Source organism: Plecotus auritus (assembly GCF_963455305.1).
Source record: "Plecotus auritus genome assembly, chromosome: 6".
Lineage (NCBI taxonomy): Eukaryota > Metazoa > Chordata > Mammalia > Chiroptera > Vespertilionidae > Plecotus > Plecotus auritus.
Genome location: NC_137773.1, coordinates 164321739 through 164340944, shown reverse-complemented (window position 1 = coordinate 164340944; position 19206 = coordinate 164321739). Strand labels below are relative to the sequence as shown.

At 41.8% G+C, this 19206-nt stretch overlaps 1 protein-coding gene across 1 annotated transcript in view; it reads left to right on the top strand.

Annotated features, from left to right (window-relative positions):
* The window catches only part of GADL1 (glutamate decarboxylase like 1), a gene marked incomplete at both ends in the record, with an annotated part of 148128 nt that overhangs the window by 97920 nt on the left and 31002 nt on the right, over positions 1 to 19206 (top strand). Inside the window, one exon of the mRNA XM_080675538.1 lies at positions 4599 to 4688. Within this exon, the coding sequence (XP_080531664.1) occupies positions 4599 to 4688 (90 nt within the window). The remainder of the gene's footprint in view (positions 1 to 4598; positions 4689 to 19206) is intronic.

Here is a 19206-nt window from a genome sequence, read left to right as displayed (position 1 = left end):
CTCTTTTCATAAAATAATGAGAGCATATTAGCTTTGGAGCAATGGAAAAATAAGTCATTTTGTTGTTGGATTCTTTGCTAGACATAAGAAATAGGTGGTTACAAAGATAAAGTATATTTTTCCCCCACAAATTTATGATTAAAAAATATGAGGAATATTATTTAATTCTGATTTTTAAGAAATATAAAGTGTGAGGTTGTCTTAGATCTTCTTATAAGTATGCTCAATTGTAATTTTTAAAATATATTTTTATTGATTTCAGAGAGTAAGGGAGAAGGATAGAGAGAGATAGAAACATCATTAATGAGAGAAAACCTTTGATCAGTTGCCTCCTGCATGTCCCCCTCTGGGGATCAAGCCCACAAACCAGGCATGTGCCCTGACCAGGAATAGAACTGTGATCTCCTAGTTCATAGGTCAACGCTCAACCACTGAGTAACACCAGCCAGGCTCAATAGCAATTTTAACCTAATATAAAAATTTCTCTTCTCATAAAATAATGAGAGCATATTAGCTTTGGAGCAATGGGAAAATAAATCATCTAGATATTGCAGTGTAGGAACCTATTTTGTATATAAGCAATCTAGCTATTTTTTATATTCATTTATTTAGCAAGATTTATTGAACCGTTTCTGTGTGCCAGGCCCAGTTCTAGGCACTGGAGATATAAGGCAGGGAAGTTTTCTGCTCGCATGGTTGTTACAGTCAAATAAAAGGTGATAGGCAATAAATAAGCCAATTAGTACATAGGAAGTATCAGATAGTGAGAAATCTTAGGAAAACAAATTCATTCATATATATATATATATATATATATATATATATATATATATATATATATATATATAAAAGCCTAAGCCACCGAGTGACTGAGTGACCAGTTGACTGGTCACTATGATGTGTACTGACCATCAGGGGACAGGCGTCAATGGATTGGGCTTCCTCCTGTCTGAACCGGGCCTGCGGGGATCGGGCCAAAACCAGCTCTCTGACATCTCCTGAGGGGTCCCAGATTGCGAGAGGGAGCAGGCCAGGCCGAGGGACGCCACCAGTGCATGAATCCGTGCACCGGGCCTCTAGTAAGAGACAATCTAGTATACAACTAAATAATTAGACAGTTACAAATGTGATAAGTGAAAAGTTAAAGTTGATGATGTGCAGCAGGCTAAATAGGCATCTCAGACGGTGATTAAAGAAAAATTGAATTTATTTAAAGAAAAGGGAATGGGGGATGGGGATATCCAAAGAGAAGGGCTACACAGCACTGAGCCAAAGGGTATTGGGGTCCATGATGGCAGCAAAAATGTACTTAAGACAGTGAAACCAGGAAGGTCATAGAAGAAGCAACAGGAGAGCCTAGGCTGGGCTGCTTTGGACTGTCTTGAGAAGTCAGAGAAAAGGGTGCCTTGGAGATAGGTTCTGGGGGGGGCGGGTTAGCCTGGGATGAGCTGCTGCTGCCCATTGTTCCCCTGGTTGCAAGTCTCATGGGGTCCCTTAGAGGTTGGGGGATACTTGCCTGTGGGGGAATGTAAGGGGGAAGAGAATGGCATGTGCATGATCCTTGGAGGGAGAGTTCACACTGGGCCCTTTGTCCTGAGCATATCTCTCTCTTGCAAGTGGAAATTTTAGGGGAGGTGTCAGGGGAGGGTCTTAATAGAATATTCATCAGCTTTCCAGGTGTGCTCTTTTAGGGTCATGGTCTCCACTGATTGGTCAGTGCCAGTGCAGGGGGATCATTATCCAATGCAGCTGGTCCTGAGGCAGCTATTGTGTCAGTTGTCTGGTTTTGTTGCTGTTCTGGGCCTGGAGCTGAAATACAAAGCCTAGATGGTATCTTTAGGGAGGAAAAGGTCAGGAGATCTAAACCACCTGACCAGCGATATGAAAGATCTGGGGTCCAAACCGCATGACCAGTGATATGCAAGGGGAGGATAGGTTATCCTGGGGGCGAGGTTCTTGTGTTCCCAGTTTTGCCCCTTGCTAGGCATCCAGGGCTTTCTGTCCTGATGAGTTTCTGTACCAGGCCAATTGTTCTTACTCTGCTCAGGTCTGTCTAACAATAAGTACTATAATGGAAATAAGTAGGATGAAATGCTAAAACAATAAGTGATTGTGGGTGGCTTCTTAGCTTTGGGTAGTCCAGGTATGGCCCTCTGAGGTTATCTTTAAGCTGAGACCTGAATAAAGTATACAGCATGCCTTGTCTGAAGGAAAGGCATTCTAGGTAGAGTCAATAAAAATGGCAAAGGCTTAAAGCTGAAAAGAGTTCTGTGTGTTTGAGAAGGTATATTAAGCAAGGGGTGCAAGTTGCAGTGTTTGATGAAGTTGGAAAGGTGGGTGGAGAGATCAGTTGGAATCCGGTAGGTCATGGTAAGATCTTCGGCTTTTATTCCAAGTGTAATCGTTGGAGAAATTTTCAGGAGACAGGAGCCTGACATCCATTTAAAAAGATCATGCACGATGTCTTGGGAAGAGAGGAATAGGGAGAGGGTAGGGTGAAGACAGGACGAGGAAAGAATAAATGAGACAAATTGGAGACTTGTTGTAGCAGTCCAGGTCTTCAGACAAGTTTTGGAAACCCTGCTTCAGAGAATTCTGACTGTGGCTTCCACCACTATCCACAAGGGAGTTCAAATTTCCTGAAAAGTAGTGATATAGAGACTTGTAAAGATAGCAAAAGAACCCATATTTAAATGACTTTCTGGTAACATTTCAAAGAATCAAGAAGATAAATTTCAAATGTAGGGCGTTCTATAGGACAACTGACCTGAGTTCTTTAACAGGTGAGTGGCATGAAGAAACGTAAGGAGAAAGTGGTGTTAATCACTTTAGGTACAAAGAGACTGAAGCAGCATAGCAACCAAATGCAAATTATGAAGCTTTTAGAATCCCAGTTCGAACAAGCCAATTGTAAAAGTACATTTTGAAACTGTTGGGGGAATGTCTGACATGAACTGATTATTGGATAATACCAGGGAATTATCAGTAATTTTATTAAGCATGATGATGGCACTATGATGCTGTAAGAAAATGTCTGTAATATTTAGAGATGTGTACTTACACATGGAGGGGTGAAACAACAGCTGTACAATTGGCTAGACTGTGGGTTTGAGACACTTTTTTATTTCCTAGAGTTTCAGCTGCCATCTTTATTTTCTTGAAGTCTAGTTACATCTTTATTTCCTCAAGTTTGAATTGCCTTCTTCATTTATCTGGCTTTGGTAGCCGCAGAGCTTATGGAAAATGCTTTATACCTCAGAACTGCACCGTCTTTTGATAGAGCTAATAAAAAAGTCATGAGAAAAAAAAGATGAACTGACTTAAAAGTTATTTATATATTTGTCCTAAAGGCTTAAAAATCGCAGGAGGGACCTCCTATCATCATCTTGAGGGATCTGCAAACATTCACATCCTTGTAATGAAAGTTGAGGTGGGTTTTCATTATTAGGAAGCCTTCTGCCCTGGATATTTTATCTGTGGGAGCCAGATGGCCCCAAAGCCGTGGAGGTGGCTTTCTCAATGGTTCTCCAGAGTTCCTACTTAGAAGGATTTTTGTGTGTGATCTGCATTTGCCTCTTTTCTGTGTATTCCCATTTAGAGTAATGAAGTAAATTTAGACCTTGAGTTTCACATAAGTGTCAAGCTGCTTAGCCTCTTTCTGTTAACAAATGCATTCACTGGATTGATTAAATATAGCCCTAATACATACTTAAGGGAAGAAATGCAAAGATCCATTTGGAGCATATGTCTATGAACTATAATTCTTTCCATTTAGGAAAAGTCAAAGTCTATAATTATATATACAATAATGGGGCATATGTCCCCAAACCCCCAGTGGGTTAATGAATTAGTAAGAGATTAACAACAATAACTAATAATAAAATAGGATAACTATAACAATATTCTGTAATAAAAGTTATGTGAATGTGGTCTCTCTCTACAAACTAACACAGTTTTTCTTTTTCTTTCACAATTTCATGCAGAGAAGATACATTCTTAGCATAGATCTTAGCAACCTTAACATACAATTTTTTTCTTTCTTTATTAAGTTGGGGAACTTTCACCTTTTCACTTCAGTGGAGCACATTACCGCTTCTCTTTGGCATATCTGAACTGCCAGCATCACTAGTCTTATTTTTAAGTAAAATAAGGGTTACTTGAACACTATCACGGTGATATCAGGACAGTAGATCTGATAACTGAGATGGCTACTGAGTGACTAATGGGCCAATAATGTGTGTATAGTGTTGATTCACTCGACAAAGGAGTGATTCCTGTCCCAGGCAAGGCTAGGCATACGTGTATCGGGTGATGATGGTCATAACTAGGTTGAGTCAGATTCCAACTTTGTTTATTATTGATGTTGTGTGCATCCTTACCTAGAGGGAAGCTCCCTCTAGGTACACCCAACTGAGAAGAAAATTTCCCAGTAGAATGTTATCAGAAGTAAGGCAAAACGGATGTCAGACTCTCGCGGAGTCTTGATTTGTTATCAACATAATACACACATAATAACTCTTAAAGAAACTAGCTAAGACTCTAATTGCATTCTAAGATTAATCTTAGGTTAACAACTTCCAAATTTCCTTAATCCTCAGCCTGAATATGCCAATATTTGCTTTTGGTACATTCCACCGAGCCTCAGAGAAATGGAAGAAGGACCTGAGTTCTGGGAAAAACTTAATTTGGTAAGTAATAAGTAAACTGTATTTTTCCTCTTGATGAAACAGAGTCAGTGCCATTCTCTATTGATCCTATAAATGCTTCTGTACTTGCTAGAACTCCTTGAAGAACTAGAGAGGTGGCTCCTAATATATTAAAAACTAATGGCACTCCAAACAGTTGTAAATATTGTGTACATTTACCAAATTAACATACTTGACAGACAAACACATTCAAAATAATTGTGCTGTGTGCAAGATGGTTATGGAATTTATTAGAAGTTCTGATTTACAGTACAGAAATTGGGATCTGGTAAGAGGACCCAAGATTAAAGTTACATGAGGAACGGCTTCCTCTTTCAGTTTTGCTAGTACGTGACTGCTTGCATCTTTTCACTTGGAGGTAATGTTAGAAGTCTATATCGGGGACCCTTTGTGAGATTGAGACTTTCTGTTCTTTCAACAAAGGCCCTGCATCTTATGCCTGTGGGGCTTATGGTGTAAAAAAGAAAAGGGGTGTCAACAAGGGGTTTCAACTAATTATTGAACACAGCTGGTGAAGGCTGACAATCCAGAATGAGATGAAGCGCCAGGCTCTGTGGACTTCTTGCGTCTCATCAGCACCTCCCCTAGCGTGGCCCTGCCAATTATCCTGCCTCTAAACCCAAATTTCTAGGGCTATGAAGTTTCTTTAGTCAATTCTACTTGATCCCACTCCCGTGTTGGGTGGACATAGTGCACACTGAAGTGACCCACTGGGAGTTCCCCTGAGGATTCTGTGGCCATGACATGTAGAGAGAGAGTTCATGACACTTGGTAACATGAAGTTAGGTAATCCTCTATCCTTTGTGTCTTCCCTCTCAAGCACAGCTGGCTCCATGACTCTGGTTAGTACAAGCTCTGACTTGCAAACCCCTCCCTAACCCTCAATGGGGAAATCAATGGAAGTTTTAACAGCTTGTATAGTCAATAGCTCTCTACTTGCCCTCTAAAAGAAAAGGAAGAACTTCCCAGTCGGACAAGCATCAAACATTTACCGAGTGCTCACTATGCTGTGTACCAGAGATACAGATATCAAAAAAGACTCAGTCCCTGCCCATAGGAAGTTCATGTTCAGGGAGCAAAACGAGTACACAGACAATCACAAGGTAACTAGTAGGTGCTAGGGGAGATAAACCTGAAAGCAGAGAGGAAGGATATCTATCCTGGTGTGCGATACTAGAGCTGAGTCTTGAACAATAAGTAGATGCCAGCCAGGGGACATTTGTAAAGAAGTATATTTCAGGAAGAATGACAGCATGATGACCCAGAGTTTTAAGAAAGTAGAGTGTGATTCAAAGACCACGGAGGTGCAAAGGTACAGTGGCAGGAGGTGAGATCAGAGTAGCAGGCAGAGGTTGGGTCATGGGGTCCCCATCTTCCATGACAAAGCGCTTGGAATTTGTGCCTAATTAGGAGGAAGAGGGAAGACCATGGTGTTTAAGCTATAGCCACCTATAACCTCACCTGCAGCATGTCCTTTTAGCCTCAGGTCATTTTCTATTTATTTATGTCTCATTAAATCTCCTGCACTGTAGCATAATACAGCCCCAATATATAAATATTCTGCCTCTTGTCAAACCTGAGATCAGGCAGAAGAGATGGGGAGAGATAGATGGTGTTATCTGTGCCTCAGTCTAGACAAGCCCTCATTACCTATTTTTAGGTGTAGTCATTGGGATTTGTCTTGCCTTGTTGCCATACATTGCAAATAGGAGAGTGCTAAAGAATACATTTCAGATGGTAAGTAACCCATAAAAAGAAATAAGGACTGGACAGTCAATGTGAGAATTTAATGGTGAGGTTTCTAGGGACACTTCCCACTTTGATGGAATGCATTGACATTTTTTTAGGTGGAGTGGGGGAATGATTGCTTAGAGGTGAAAAGGTAATGGTTGCTATTTTTCTCACGTTTCATTTATTAAGAAAAGCAACCAAGAATGTGATATTTGTGCTTTACTGACAGTGCCTTTGCACAGACATGAATCAGGATAACTATAGCATCTCATTATGTCTGGAGATATTTTTGACTCACTTTTTTATGATTTAAAGAAATATTTACATCATCTATTATCAGAAAATTTGAAATTGAGGATGAATATAGAAGCTAACATCAGATAATTCAGCATATAATACACTGTTATTCTTAACTGAAAATTGAATATAAATCAGGCCACTTTCTTCTATTCCCCAATATTTTTCAGTATTGATTCTCTTATGGTTAATATCTAGGATTTTCTGTCCCTTCATTTTGAAATGCTTTTTCTGTCATTTAGAACCATGGTTTTCTTGCCCAGTCTAATATCAGACTATGCTAATTGCTATGGTTGCTTCTGATTAGTAAACATGTACCCTGCTGACAAATTATCATTGGTTCTCAGATTCTTAGTTTCCTTTTATTCTCTCTTTGTGGGGTGTGTGCACATGAATTTGTCAAGGAAGGGAGGCATATATATCTATTGTTGATCTATGTGGTTTTATGCTTACTGTACTATGAGAATGCAATACATGATTTATAACCTGGAGTGCACTTAAAGCACACTTGAAATTTATCTTGGGGTTTATCTTGGATGGAGAATCACAAACAAATAAATAATCTGAATAAGGCTTTGCCCCTTCGATTCAGCCTACTGTCAGGTTTAGCTGTCAGATTTCAGAATCAGTGGTTTAATAAGTCTTCCCTTTGACAGCAGGAGAAGAGAGGGATTACTTGGTAATGAATCTGGCATTTCAGTGTGTTTGTGTGTGTGTGTGTGTGTGTGTGTGTGTGTGTTGTATGTGCCTGCATGTGCTTTCAACTGTGTGTGCACATGCATAAGACTGTTTTTTGAGAACGCAATCATTCTGCAATCTAATAACACTACGACAGTCACTCTGTGACACCATATTCAGTCACTGGGTCCCAACGACTTCTCTTTTTAAGATGTCCTCCATAAAAATGTTCTTTCTGATTCTTTCAGGCACTGCAGTTTTCTAGGTCTTCATTAGTCCGCTGCCCAGGTTGTATTTGCCTCTTGTCTGGTCTCTGCCTCCTGCCATCTCCTTTTCCCATTTATTTTCCTACTCTCTGCACTTTCCCACCTCCAGCTCAGCTTCATCATGTCACTGTCCTGCTGGAAGCCCAGATTAGCTTCCTGGTCTCTGCAGCAGCAGGTGTCCACCGTAGAGATCCAATGGCCACTGTTTAGAATAAGTATTGTCAATGTTTCCTTCAATTTCCTAAAGTGAAACCAGTAGAAACTATGACCTGCCTACATGTAATTTTGTAAAAGGCAATAGAATGCCCTGCATGTAATAAGGAGAAATAAGTTTAAAATAAAGACATGTATTCCATTCCATAAATGCTTTGCCATGATAATATTAGAAGGCATGAGGAAGTTATAAGGTTCTCACACATGCTCTTAGAATCACAGTAAATGTAAGGAGCCGAAACAGTGTGGTATTGGTGATATAACTTTTCAAGATGGTGCACAACCCTTGGTAAAGCTCTTAAGAAAACCTTTTCCCCTTGGTTTACATGGTAGCAGAAAACTTAGTATTTAGGAACAACGGGCACAGATTATTTTGCATTCATATGTAAAACAGAGTTAGGTTCCAGGCTTGGATAATTGTCGTAAGGCTTTGCCCTCATGCATTTCCAGTAAGATAAGTGAAAGTTGTGCAAGCATGAGACAGTACTTCATTGCTCAAGACTGTTCTGTGCTTTGCAGGGCAGCTAGCATGTCTGGTCCCCATCCACTACACACCAGTAGCAACCCCCAAACACTGTGAAAACTAAAACATCTGCCCAAATTTCCTACATACTCCCTAGGGGTATAGTACCAGTCCCATGGAATGACTGATCCCCAGGATAAAATCTAGTCCCATCTTCCTGGCATCCAAAGGCCACCATGTCTGATCCTCGGGTATTTTCATCTCAACCTATTGTAGCTTCCATCATTGAGAACCCTGAACCAATAAACTGAGCCAGAGGAGTTTGTCAGTTTTCCTACTAGTTAGGAAACTAGTTAGGAACTAGGTAATGGATAGCTTTTACTAATAAAATTAGAAAATTACTGTGGTTTTAGTGTTAATGCCTAGTGTTGGTGCAAATGTCATGGGACACATTATAACTGCTAATGAGCATAAATATGTACAAATTTTCTGAAGACCAACTTTATAACATATCAAATATCTTAATTTGGCATACATTTTCTTCCAAGTATTCCGTTTATAGAAATGTGTCCTTTAAAATAGTTACAGAATTGTGGGGGCAGAAAAGCTACTCAGAAGAGCCTAGCCATTATTTAAGATGGAAAAACACTAAATAACCATGGGAAATGGTTAAATTTTACTACATAACTTTATTTAGATTTCTAGTGTTTAGACAATTAAAATTCTGTCCCAAAGAGCATATTCATAATTTACTATTGATTAAAAATGAGTTATCAAACAGCCAATATCGTTCGATAACAATTTTGAAAAAACATATTTATGTGTAGATACTTATATACATATAAAATATTGTATATATGGTTAGAAAAGAGGCAGTCAATAGGCACCAAAATATGTTAGAGATAGAGATGGAGTTACATGTGATTTTTTTCTTTCATTTGTAGTGTAATTTATTTTCTACAATTAGTGTAGATTGCTTTTGTGAAAATTGTAACAACAATGGTAAACCAAAGTGTAGCATAATTGACATGTAGAAGCCAGAGGTTTCCTTGAGTGCTTATCTAGACAAAGGCTCTTCAGGGTTTGACCACATATTCCTAACAGTTAAAAGAATTAAGGCCCTAGCCGGGTTGTTCAGTTGGTTAGAGCGTTGTCTCAATGCACTAAGGTTCCGGGTTTGATCTCTGGTCAGGGCAAATATAAGAATCAACCAAGAGGAGAAACCAAGATGGCGGCATAGGTAAGCATCTAAACTGCTGCCTCGCACAACAATTTCAAAACTACAACTAAAAGACAGAACAGACACCATCCAGAACCACAGGAAAGCTGGCTGAGTGAAAATTCTACAACTAGAAGGAAAGAGAAAAGCTCACAGAGAATTGGAGGTACGGCAAAGGGTCTTTGTGCACGCAGAGAGGAAGGGTGGCTGAGAGCCTGGCTGACTTTCTCTGGCGGAAGGGGGAAGGAAGCCCCTGACTGCACTGAACCCCAGTTCTGACTGCACTGATCCCCAGTCCCGGGCGAAACCCCGTGGACCCAGGCTCATACAGGGGAAGTCTGGACTGTCAGGTAGAGAGAAAGGCACCCGGAGACTCGGAGACCCGGGGGAGACCCAGGGGAGCCCCAGCAGGCAGGGTTCTGGAGGTGTGCGCGCCAGTGTGCACAAAGGCTGCGGAGGTTGCCACAGGCTTTCCCTAGCAGAAGGGAGTCCGAAGCTCCTGACTGCACTGAACCCGCGCTCTTACAGGGGGGAATCTGGACTCTCGGGCAGAGACTCGGGAGCCGGGGAAGGCATAGGTCTGCAGGCGCGCACATGCCAGTGCGCACAAAGGCTGCGGAGGTTGCCACAGGCTTTCCCTAGTGGAAGGGAGTCAGAAGCTCCTGACTGCACTGAGCCCCAGTTCTGACTGCACTGAACCCCAGTTCCAGGCGAGCCCCTGGGGACCCACGCTCTTGTGGGAGGAATCTGGACTCTCGGGTGGAGACTCGGGAGCCGGGGAAGGCAGAGGTCTGCAGGTGCGCACGCGCGCAAGGGCAAGGCTGACTGGAAGCCAAGACTGTCTGCTCCGCCCTGAGACTCCACGCCATCCAAGCTGAGCACAGAGGCTATTGCGATTTGGCAAGTCTAATCCTATAAGGCTGTCTCCAGCACCGATCTTCTCCCAGCGTAGACACAGCTGATCCTTACAGCCAACTGGCCTGGAGGTCAATTCCTCCCAGTGATACCAACAACAATCAAGACTTAACTACAACAAGGCTGTACACACAGCCCACAAAGGGGTGCACCAAGAGTGTCCACCTCAGGTTAACTGGGGAGGCCAACCCACTGGGCCATATAGGAAACGTAGCACACAAATCTACCCTACCAACTCAGGGAAGCAGTGAAAATGTGGCGTCAAAGAAACAGATCACAAACGAAAGAAATGGAGGAAAACAAACGACTGGATATAGAATTCAAAACCACGGTTATAAGGCTTTTCAAGAATATCCTAGAAAAGGCCAATAAATATAACGAGACCCTCAAAGATATGAAAAAGGACCAACTAGAAATTAAACATACACTGACTGAAATAAAAAATATTATACAGAGACCCAACAACAGACTAGAGGAACACAAGAATCAAGTCAAAGGATTGAAATACAAAGAAGCAAAAAACACTCAACCGAAAAAGCAAAAAGAAAAAAAAAATCCAAAAAGTTGAAGATAGTGTAAGAAGACTCTGGGACAACTTCAAGCGTACCAACATCAGAATTATGGGGGTGCCAGAAGAAGAGAGAGAGCAAGATACTGAAAACCTATTTGAAGAAATAATGACCGAAAACTTCCCCCACCTGGTGAAGGAAATAGACTTACAAGTCCAAGAAGCACACAGAACCCCAAACAAAAGGAATCCAAAGAGGACCACACCAAGACACATCATAATTAAAATGCCAAGAGCAAAAGACAAAGAGAGAATATTAAAAGCAGCAAGAGAAAAACAGTTAATTACCTACAAGGGAGCACCCATACGATTGTCAGCTGATTTCTCAACAGAAACTATGCAGGCCAGATGGGAGTGGCAAGAAATTTTCAAAGTGATGAATAGCAAGAACCTACAACCAAGATTACTCTACCCAGCAAAGCTATCATTCAGAATTGAAGGGCAGATAAAGAGCTGCACAGATAAGAAAAGCTAAAGGAGTTCATCACCACCAAACCAGTATTATATGAAATGCTGAAAGGTATTCTTAAAGAAGAGGAAGAAGAAAAAAGTAAAGAGAAAAATTATGAACAACAAATACATATCTATCAACAAGTGAACCTAAAAATCAAGTGAATTAAAAACCTGAGGAACAGAATAATCTGGTGAATATAATAGAATCAGGGGCATAGAAAGGGAGTGGACTGATACTTCTCAGGGGGAAAGGGGTATGGGGGGGTTCAGGAAGAGACTGGACAAAAATCATACACCCATGGATGAGGGCAGTGTGGGGGGAGGTATGGGCAGAAGATGGGGTGGGAACCGGGTGGAGGGGAGCTATGGGGGGAAAAAGGAGAAACAATTGTAATAATCTAAATAAAGATTTATTTAAAAAGAATCAACCAATAGCCCTAGCTGGCTTGGCTTAGCACACAGAGTGTTGGTCTGTGGACTGAAGGGTCCTAAGTTCGATTCCAGTTAAGGGCACATGTCTGGTTTTGGGCTCGATCCCCAGTGGGGGGTGTGCAGGAGGCAGCCAATCAAAAATTTCCTCTCATCATTGATGTTTCTATCTCTCCCTCTCCCTTCCTCTCTGAAATCAATAAAAATATCCTATCTAATAAAAGAGTAATATGCAAATTAACCATCACTCCACTACACCCACTAACCATGCCCACTAGCCAATCAGGAGCGAGTATGCAAATTAACCCCAACCAAGATGGCTGCAGCCACAGAGAGAGCAGGAGGGAGGCTTGGGTTTCCCCGGCAATGGAGGAAGCCAAGCTTTCCACACATCCTGGCTGGCCCAGGCCTCCACTTAAGGCTACAAAGTTTCAATTATAGAAGTTAAATAAATTCCAACAGAAATGGCTGCTGCCACTGAGGGAGCAGAAGGCTTGGCTCCACTCCAGGCTACAAAGTTTCAATTTGTAGAAGATAAATAAATTTCAGATACCAGGGCCTCTGCTTGGGTCGCCAGGGGGCATGGGTGGCCTGCAAACCACCACAGGCTCCTCGCCCAGGCCATCGCATGCCCCAAGGGAACCCCCACCCTGATCCGGGACACCCTTCAGGGCAAACCAGCTGGTCCCCATCCATGCACCAGGCCTCTATCCTATCTAATAAAAGAGTAATATGCAGATTGACCATCACTCCAACACTCAAGATGGCTGCCCCCATGTGGTCAAAGATCCTGCCCCCATGTGGACACAAGATGGCCACCACAAGATGGCCAGCAGGGGAGGGCAGTTGGGAAGGACCAGGCCTGCAAGGGAGGGCAGTTAGGGGTTACCAGGCTGGCAGAGGAGGGAAGTTGGGGGCAAACAGGCTGGCAGGGTAGCAGTTAGACATCAACCAGGCTGGCAGGGGAATGGTTAGGGGGTGATCAGGCTGGCAGGCAGAAGTGGTTAGGGGCAATCAGTAAGGCAGGCAGGCAAGCAGTTGGGAGCCAGCAGTCCTGGATTGTGAGAGGGATGTCTGACTGCCCGTTTAGGCCTGATCCCGATGGGATCAGGCCTAAACGGGCAGTCGGACATCCCTTGAGGGGTCCCAGATTGGAGAGGGTGCAGGCTGGGCTGAGGGACCCACCCTCCCGTGCACGAATTTCGTGCACTGGGCCTCTAGTATTTTTTAAAAAAGAATCAACAATTAAAAAAATAACCAATGAATGCATAAATAAGTGGAACAATAAATCTGTCTGTCTGTCTCTCAAATCAATAAAGTAAGAAAGTAATTGAGCATTCACCTCAATATATGTTTATTGTTTTCAAATTATCTACATGCATTACTTTATAAATACAGCATATATATTTAAAAATACACAAAGTAAGTTTTTTTAATGATGAATTTAAAAATTTTAAACAACTATTAAGCTATGCTCTTATCTTTTCCTCTTATACCACTGGGGACAGTTTTCTTTGGAGATCATGATTATACAATGTTTAACCAATTAGTTTGCAAACTATTTTCTCTCATGACTTTTTCCCAGACGTAACGTATAATCTCTTGTTTCTTCCCATATCTCTCTTCCTCCTTCCTTACTAAAATCCCCACACTGTCTGTACTGATTTTAAGTTCAGAGGCATTGCCCATGATGGTGTATAGTGAGATGTTCAACAGGCTTCCCAGGGCTCTCTGAAAGCTTTCGGCATTGAGGTAGAGTGTCACCTCTGTCTGAAGTGACTGCCTAAAATAAGCTTATGAGTTTGTTTCTTCAGAAGCCTCCCCGCTAGTGTTCACATACAGAGGGCGAGAGAGTTGAAGATAGACTGTAAAGATAAACTGGAACGTGAAAGACCCAGAGAATGTAATTGAAAATGCCATCAGCTGGTTTTGTCTCATCATGACTCAGTGTTATAAAGCAGAAGATTTCCTCTTTTGTCAACATTTCATAAATTATGCCAACAAAATTTACGTTCTTAAAAGTAATGAACATGTTTTCTTTCTGCACTCACGCGTGGTCATTCCGACTTTATTTGCTGACCTGCAGATTTGTGGCTAATGTTAGTCATTTATAAAAGGCTCCTTTCTCCTCAGCAGGAGAAGGGGAATAAATCTTTAGAACCTGCTTGATGGGCTTGTTCTTTTATTGCTTGTTTGGCATATACCTTGATATGGTATTCCAGATATCTTTAGAGAGAATTTAGCCTTCTCCTTGGCAGGTTTCTGATGAGCAGCTCTTGAAAGACGAGGCTGCATAAACTGAGTAGGTTGGTGTTTTTCTGTAGGTGCCTCACAGACAAGACATCCAAACAGGCCACTTCCTGGGACTGTAGGTGAGGCTTCAGTGCCCCTTGCTATGCTCCATTGATTTCTGGTGTGTGCATGTGTGCGCACGCGCGCACACAAATGTGCGTAAGAACTCATACACATTTTGAGAGCCCCTGTATATTTTGGAGGATTCTGATTCTGATGTTCTTCCCATCACCATCTGTGCCACTGGCGTATCCAATCACTCATGTTTGGATTGCAAACTTGTAAACTGCCAGACTAGTAAACAGGGGATTTTAAGAATTGCAATATTGTGGCAAATGCAGCCACACAATTGGGACATATGGGTGTGTTCTGTGCTTGTGTTTTCTCCTTTCCTCATCCCTGGAATCAGACAGGGGCTCTGGGCTCCATGCCTCTCTTGAGCATGTCTCTTGAAGACATCTGTCTTCCGGAAAGCTTCATCTGGCCAATGATGAAAGAAAGGCATCGAGTTTGGGGCAGAAAGGAGGCACAGGGGACAGAGGAGAAGAAAAGGGAAGCAGGAGGCAAGAGTTCCATATTTAGGGATGCCTCCAAGCTCCCCTTCTTTGAGTGCCCTAAGGAGGTGTGTGTATATACATACATGTGAATGTGTGTGTACAAACAAGTGTATTCCAGATTTTGGAATCTGCCCATTCTTAACAGGTAAGGACATAGCACAGTGATGCCATATCAAGGGATCATGTTGGTTCAGATCATAAGCATTTTGTATGTTGGGCCTAAATGTCAGCCCTGGCTAAGGCTCCCAGAACCTCTGTGGGGCCCTTTGGGTCCCTGGGAGCCATAACAGCGGCTGACATTGACTTTTAACCTGGCCTCGTAGGACCAGTGGCTTGAGGTTGTGTGAATGAGAGAAACATTTTATTTAATTTTATTTAAAGGATATAAGGTACTTACAAGTTCTTGCAACCTGAGTTTATGGAACACAATCCATACCTGTAATGCAGCTGTTAAGGACATTGTTCTGGACAATTGTTGCAAAACAAAGAATACACCCTGTGCTGCAGGAAAGGACTTTTTTTTGTTTTGCTTACCTTCCTAGTCCCTTTGCCAGTACCAAGCCTGCCCCCTGGTGGCACTTTCGCTCATTGTTCCTCTCCTAGCCGGGAAGGGACACACTAAATGCTGACTGAATAAATGTGTTATAAAACGTTACAAAATTACAGCATCGCTCCGTCAGGGCTAGCGACGGAATTTGATCCTTGTCTCAACAATCTCTTCTGGGGTTACCTTTGAGTGTCCTGCCTGGGACCTCACCCTCCCTTCAAACTCGCCACTCCCTTCTCTTCTCTCCTTCCCTCCCACCCTCTTCGCTTTTCTCCTTCCTTCTCTCTCTCTCTCCCCTTCTCATATTTTCATGTTTTACCTCATATATTGCTCCCCTCGATTGACATACACACCCAGGATCTGACAACCTTGAAGGAAATATTGCATGACTTTCTCTTAATATTGCTTCGCCTCAAGCTACCTCTGTTTCTGTCTTCATCTCTTTGGACTAGACTTCTGAAAAGAAAAACTTAAACTTGTCTGACCCTGTTTAATAGTCTGTGTCATTGTTTATAAAGCCATCCCCTTAATTAGGGTGCTTCTCTGGTTTCCAGTATTTCCCCACTGTGAACAGTGATGGATGAACATCTTCATGCTCACATCCACTTTTGTTTTTGTTACTCCCAGAAGATAAAGTGCTCAGTATGTAATTAATAGTTATGAAAATCAATGTGGTTTTGAGCCCGAGTCTGCCTATGTATTGTGATGCTATTGATATTTTAAGAAGGTTGTATCCATTTTCAGTGCCACCCGTGAGGAATGGGTAAACAGCTGTGGCAACATCGCGTGGTGCCAGTTTGGGGGGAAATGTCATTTAGGAAGGTAAAAAAATCTTCCCCTAGTCAGTGTGGCTCAGTTGGTTGGGCCTTGTCGCATGCATCAAAGGGTTGCTGGATCAATTCCAGGTCAGGGCACATGCCTGGGTTGCAGGCAGCCAATCGATGTATGTTTCTCACTCACTCCCTCTCTCCCTTTCTCTCTCTGAAAATCAATTAAGAAATCTTCTTAAAAAAGGAAAGAAAGGTGAAAAATTGTATCTTAAGTGTCCTTTACTTTTATTAATTGTTGGTGAGCTGAACAATTTTCTATTTTTTTCTTTAATGATTGTGCTCCCCTGGGTGTTCATTTTTTTCGCCCGTCTTACATATTTATATTTTAGAGCCTGATGTTTTCCTTATAAATTTGGATGAGGACATATCAAGTTTGAGTTTTAAAGCCCTCTTTGTCAGATGGAATGCAAATATTGCCCTAAGTATAATGTCCTTTTTTAGTCTTGCTGTGTGTTTTTTATTGGACAGAAGTTTAAATGTTTTATGTATTCAAATCTGTCAGTCTTTTCCTTCATGATTTATTCCACTGCTTCAAAGTGAAGTGACTGTTCTCTCACAAATCTGATAAATATTCTATTCCATCTCCTGCTGGTTTTTTGTAATTCAGTTTTTTGTATTTAACTCCCTAATCCATGTGGAAGCTATTTTTGTGTACCGTGTAAAAATATACATCTAACATGATCATGTCCCCAAATTATTATCCAGTTATTTTAATTTGATTTATTAAATAATTCTTCCTAACACTTTTTATTATGAGAAGCTTGTGCTATCATGTTACATTTTTAAAAACACTATATTCTATTTCTGGAATTTTCAGTCTCTTTTATTGATCTGTGTTTCTGTTTTTGTGCCAGGAAAAAAAAAAAGGTTTTAAATGGAATTGCTTTATAATTGATTCTCAAAGCTGCTAAAACTCTACCCTTCTGGGGTTTTATTTTTTTAAACATCATTCTTCAATATTATATTAAAATTTTGTTCATATATATTTCAGAACTTTTTTTACTTAAAAAACATCTTGCTAAGAGACTTATTGGAGTTTAAATCACTGGATCTGAAGTTAAATAAATCACACCTTTGCTGCTCTCTGGCTGTGTAACCATGAACATGTTATTTAAACTTCGTTTGCCTCCTCTTTTTTTATCAATAACATGGGGATAATAAAAAGGACCTACCCTGAAGGGTTTTAATAGGGATTGACTAGCATAATTCCAATACAGTGTCTGACACAGAGTAAGTGCTCATTAAACATGAGCTTTCACTATCATTAATCCTGTTACCTGATGTTCGAAGGACTATGTGAGCCTCAAATGTCTCTTTCCTGCCTTTTTGTTTGTCCCCCTGCAAATTACCTTATATATCATTACAATAAAAACTTTCTAAAATACAGCCGTGGTCATGTCCCTCCGCGTTTCCCTTTGTCCTAAAGGAGAGAGACCACAACCATTTGGGGACTGCAGCCATTCAGTTTCCCTCAACCTTCTCGCTCTGTCTCCTGCTAATCCTCCTCATGTCCCCTGCGCTCTAGCCAGCTGAGCTCTTTGCTCCCATCTTTACTTGGAAAGCCAGCCTGCCACTGTGTTTAAGCACATCCTTTGGCAGTAAGAAAAACTCGGGTTCAGATCCTGGCTTCATCAATTCTTTGGGGTATATCGTTTGGGGTCGTACATTACCACCCCATTCATTAAATCCCTGTAATATGTTGTGGATTTGCACAGAGCAAATAAGATAGTGCACGTAAGCCATTTTGCTTACATGTGGGGGTCCCTTTTTCAAAAAATTATAAAGAATTTCAAGACAGTGTGACGACAGAGCATTAAATCAAGCCTGGGGCCCTTCTAAGTGTGGGCACCTGTGTGACTGCGCAGGTTGCACACCCTTGAAGCCAGCCTTGCTGCTCAGTGTTTAATAACGGGGGTGAATGCTCATATTCTTGCCTCCTTGCATCTTCTCACACTGCTCCCTTTGCCTCCGGCGTCTCGTGCCTATGTCCCTCCATTCCTGCGTTCTTTATGGCTTGTCTCACGTGCTCTCTCCTCCTGGAGCCCCAGAGAAATGTCCTCCCATGGAGGACCATGGCTATGATCCAGTCTTCCCTACACCACTTACAACTTCTAGCCTAGTACACAGGGAATTCTTGTGTCTGACCACCTTAAAATTAGGCTATTAACCCCTCAGCTTGTCCAGGAAGCATTTCCGGACACTTGAGTATGAGTACCCTTTCCATATACCCCTATGTCAGCTTTGCTACCCTGTCTTGGCAATTATCATAAAATATCAACATTTGGGGTGTGGGGGAGAAAAAAATGGCAGCAAGAAGAGAAGATCAGGCGATGAGAGGAAATAACTGATGAATTCTAGCACACGGGTGATACATCAAAATCTCCCTGTTATCAGTAAAGATTCACTCATTTGTATTAATGATATTATTGGTGGAAGGGGAGATAAAGAAAGGGGAGCAGTGTGTCCCACTGGGGTTAACCATATGTGAGCTTTGATATTCCAAGTCTGGCTAATGCAGAGCCCAGTGCAAAATAAAAATGCAGAGCCCCTTGTTTCAAAATCATCAAGAATTTCAGTAGTGACAGCAGAGCATTAAACTAAGCCTGGGACTCTGCCAAGCACAGGGCCCTGTGCACCTGCACGGGTTGCACACCCATGAAGCCAGACCTGGCACTGGACTGAGTGTTTCATAATGAGGGTGGTTGTTAATATTCTTCCTACTTTGCATTTTCTCACATTGCCACTGTCACACAGTAGATGCATCAGTAATGGTTCCTGAATGAACGAATCGATGAATAAAGGAAAGAGTTAATGTGCTGCCCTTCTGGGTAACTTACATGCATGTAGGAATTTCCTGGAGACATAATTGTTCTTGCCTTCTTTGCTCATTAACTCATCCACAGAAGTTTTAAACGACTGCTCATCCTGAGCGTGTGCTCGGGTTGGTCTGGAGTGAATTCCTGGGGTTATCTTTTTTATCTCCTTTCTGATGTGCCGCCTGTTTTGATATGCAGGGAGGGCCATCACATCTTATGAATGGGA